We start from the raw sequence: 4175 nt of genomic DNA, 5'->3' as shown, positions 1-4175 counted from the left end.
AGTTAAGGGCTTCTTTCATTCGTTAATAAATGAATGAAAGATTAATTCATCAGCAGAATATGGAATATAAATTGGACAGACAAAGTGAGGAAGGCGGAAGCATATAAAGGAGTAGAAGAGGGAAGGACTACATGGAGAGCACTGGATGGTCTGAAAAGTGATGATAGGCTCGGGTAAATAACAACAGAGATCAAACCGGAATCTGGGTTTAAAAAGCGATTAAATGGCTCATATCATATTTATGCTTGGAAGTAAGCACTACGCACCGCGTAAACTCACGGAAGCCTCTTCTTAGCACGCCTGCTCTCACACGCACTTGCGTCCCTTAACGCACAATCACCTTTCGCTCATTTCATGAGTCGAATCAACGGAAACATCCGATCAGCTGGAGGACAACCTTCATCCCCCTGGACCCTCTCAGTGCCGCCCACAAATTGCATGAAATGATGATGATGCGACCGAGCCATGAAGCGTAACCTCCAAGCCCCAGTACTGACGAGCATAATGAAATATTAGCACACCATGCGGACGACATGAGCGGTAGTATGTCCGACTAGTTCAAACGTTGCCGCTCACATTTATTTAAAAAATATCCGAATTCCATTCATTTTCAGAATTTCGACGAGTAAAACAGTTACCAAGTTTTCATTATTTACAATGAGCCTCGTGAAAACAATCGTATCAACTATACGCAGAGAGGTCAACATTTTAAAGTTCCCGACTCGTTATTCCGCTGGCAATAACACACCCAGCCGATATCATGATGGCATCGAAAAACTGGCTTCGCCCTATTTCCACGCATTGAACATTAGCCCATTAACCTATCGTATCTATATTATGCCTGACATAACAACCTTTCCCTTTCTCGTTTTTTTTTGTGAACAGGATGGCGTCAAGATATGGCATCGCTGGATATATTATCCTTACCGTGTTGCTTCTGTTTCTCAACGCGCCCGGAGAAGCATTTATTCCGCGAATGTTGGAAAAGGGAATCAACTATTATTTCCCACACCCGAGGTACGCGGAAGGAATCCCATATGACACCAAGAAGTTCAGAGAGGAATACGATTTCATTATCGTCGGTGGCGGTACAGCCGGCTGCGTCCTAGCCAACAGGCTAACGGAAATTCCCGGTTGGCAGGTAATTACCAGTCTTTATTACTATTTATTGATTTTATTATCGATAATCAAATATAATTCCACCTGTAAACCACTGAAATTATTTTTTTCAAATCCTGAATCAACTATATTTTTATCTTATTTGACATACATGCGAAAACAAGTTTAAAATTTGAGTGAAACACCACAAGACCCGTTTTGGCATTCAGATCAGCCAAAAATAAATCCTTTGGCGATCGACCTATTGTGGAAGCAAAGCAGAGTGTTTTAAAAGTGAGAAAAATGGCAATCAAATACGCAGCATATAAGATAATACCAAATTATGTGAATTAATGATGCTAGTTATTCGTATAACATGGGAGGCGATTAAGCCTTAAGGTTGCTGCACTAGATATAATAATGCTTCATTTTTTTCTCTAAAAAAAGAGAACTTGGGTATTATTACGAAAGCACACGACGGGCCCATCCTGATTTAATCCATGCCCCTAATTTTTTAAGTAAATATTGAAATAAACTAGAACGAATTCTGAGAAGCAAATTTGCACTTTTCCACTGATTTATTTGTAACTTACACAGCTTTTCAGTTCATCGAACCATCATCTTCAGGCACAAGACTCAAGAGTCTTGTATCTGAAGACGGTTCGTTGAACTGAAACGCTGTGTAAGTTACAAATAAATCTGTGGAAAAGTGCAAATTTGTTTCTCAGAATGACGAACTTCCACTACATCTCGCCTGAAACTGTTGAATATATTATAACACATTCCTTCAATCAACATTTTATTTTTAAATGTCAACAATTTCAATTTTTACATTTTCACAGCACATTTTATCATTAATTAACATTGACCATACTTGATTTAGCCACCAATTCTTTTGGCCAAAGAGTTGATGTGATTCACGGAATAATACAGAGTAAAATATTATCAAGTATTCTTGACAAAACATGAATTCCTACGACCACTTGTAAACCCTCTGTTAACATGATGCTTAAAACAGGTTCAATGAACCATGCACTCATGTCTGAGAGACTTTCAATCGTAAAAGTACAACCCATCACGGAGATAACGATAATACCAAACGAACACGTATTTTTGAGAAAGGTCATGCCCAACTAAATCTTCCCCAGGTCCTTCTCCTCGAGTCCGGTGGCGATGAGCTCTTCCTCGCCGACATCCCCATCTTCGTGAGCTACTTCCAACTCTCGCATATCAACTGGGGTTTCCGAACCGAATACCAGAGGGGCATGTGCGGCGCCAACGAGGACGGCCGGTGCAACTGGCCCCGAGGGAAAGTCCTCGGCGGCAGCAGTGCCATCAACTACATGATCTACACCCGCGGGCACCCCGATGACTACGACCGCTGGGAGGAGCAGGGTAACCGTGGCTGGGGCTTCCGCGACGTGCTGAAGTACTTCAAGAAGTCCGAAAACGCTCACATCTCGGGCATCTCGAGGAACAGAAACGGCAAGCAGTCCCCGTTCCATTCCTCTGGAGGCTACATGGACGTGGAAAACATTCCATACAGGACTCCGCTCGCGGATGCCTACGTGAAAGCCGCGGAGGAGATCGGAATAAAATACAACCCCGACTACAATGGAGCCTACATGGACGGGATGAGCTACTTACAAGTCACCACGAGGAACGGATCGAGAGTCAGCTCTTCGAAGGGTTTCCTGAGACCGATCAGAGGCAGGTCCAATCTCCACGTCGCTAAGCATAGTCACGTGACGAAGATAAACATAGATCCCAAGACGAAAGAGGCAACCGGCGTGGAATTCCTCAGAGACGGCAAACGCTATCACGTCAGGGCCAGTAAAGAAGTAATTCTTTCGGCCGGGGCCCTGAACTCACCGCAGATCCTCATGCTGTCTGGAATAGGGCCGCAATATCATTTGAAAGAGAAGGGAATAGCGGTGATCATGGACGCACCGGGGGTGGGAGACAACCTAATGGACCATTTGAGCTTCTCCGGGTTGATCCACCTTATCGATCGCCCCTACACGCTGCTCCAGGACAGAACCATTAACCTGGAGGCCATCTCGTCGTATTGGAACCACCACACCGGACCATTAACGGTTCCGGGCGGCGTTGAGAATATTGCGTACATAACTACTAACATCTCCGACTGCAGCCTAGCTGACGTGGAGCTTCTGATAGCATCCTCAAGCTTGGCATCGGACAACGGATTGGCCACTCGAAGAGGAGTGGGAATCTCGAAAGATTTCTACAACGAATACTTTCGACCAATCCACGGTCGCGACGCGTGGACGATTCTACCAGTAGTCCTGAGACCGCGTTCCAGGGGAAGAATCCTGCTACGAAACGCAGATCCCAAAGCTTGGCCGCTAATGATAGCGAATTATTTCGACGACCCGAGGGACCTGGATGTGTTAGTGGCCTCGGTGAAGCATGCCAAGAAGCTGGGAAGCACCCATACCATGAAGAAGCTAGGGTCCAAGATATACGACCGTCCCATACCGGGATGTAGCCAACACGCGTTCGGCTCCGACAAATACTGGCGTTGCGGTGTGCGCCGGTTGACATTTCCGCTGCATCACCAGTGCGGAACTGCGAAAATGGGACCGGTCGGAGACAAAATGGCAGTGGTCGACGATTCCTTGCGAGTTCACGGAATCAAAAGACTCAGGGTGGTGGACGCCTCTATCATCCCCACCATAGTCGCGGCACATCTCTATGCACCCGTCCTCATGATAGCAGAGAAGGCGTCCGATATGATTAAGACCACGTGGAGATCATATTAGAGCAGAAAATGTATGAAATCCTCAGGGTACAACTGAATGTAAATATTTGCTTTAATTTTTTGTTTTCCGAATAACAATTTTTTAAGGGCTCACAATGAAATCACTTCACGTGAGTAAGCATAAGTTAATTTATAAGTTCACTGGATCTTAGTAACGCGTCAACATATTGTGATGTGAAAAAAAATTAGTTCTTGCACTCCACAATCGTCATCTGCACCGGAACTCTTTAAGGGATGAGCTGGGTTTAAGTATGGCAAGAGAACTGCCAACGTGACCGAGATGTCACGCTTCATT

The 4175-nt window shown here is 44.9% G+C and overlaps 1 protein-coding gene across 1 annotated transcript; it reads left to right on the top strand.

The window, feature by feature from the left end:
- The first annotated feature begins 886 nt into the window (after positions 1-886).
- LOC139694143 (glucose dehydrogenase [FAD, quinone]-like) lies at positions 887-3881 on the top strand. Its single transcript, XM_071592573.1, has 2 exons — positions 887-1141; positions 2247-3881. Exons 1-2 carry the CDS (start codon positions 887-889, stop codon positions 3879-3881), a joined length of 1890 nt encoding a protein of 629 aa, XP_071448674.1.
- The last annotated feature ends 294 nt before the right edge of the window (positions 3882-4175 follow it).

The sequence above is a fragment of the Hetaerina americana genome, unplaced genomic scaffold (assembly GCF_022747635.1).
Source record: "Hetaerina americana unplaced genomic scaffold, ioHetAmer1.1.p SCAF_5, whole genome shotgun sequence".
In the NCBI taxonomy this organism is placed as follows: Eukaryota; Metazoa; Arthropoda; class Insecta; order Odonata; family Calopterygidae; genus Hetaerina; species Hetaerina americana.
This window is presented reverse-complemented; position numbering and strand designations above follow the sequence as displayed.

Bases quoted from the DNA above. Each gene is read 5' to 3' on its own strand.
- LOC139694143 (XM_071592573.1), top strand. From the start codon at position 887: ATGGCGTCAAGATATGGCATCGCTGGATATATTATCCTTACCGTGTTG. The intron at 1,142-2,246 runs GTAATTACCAGT...AATCTTCCCCAG, and splicing joins CGGAAATTCCCGGTTGGCAG to GTCCTTCTCCTCGAGTCCGG.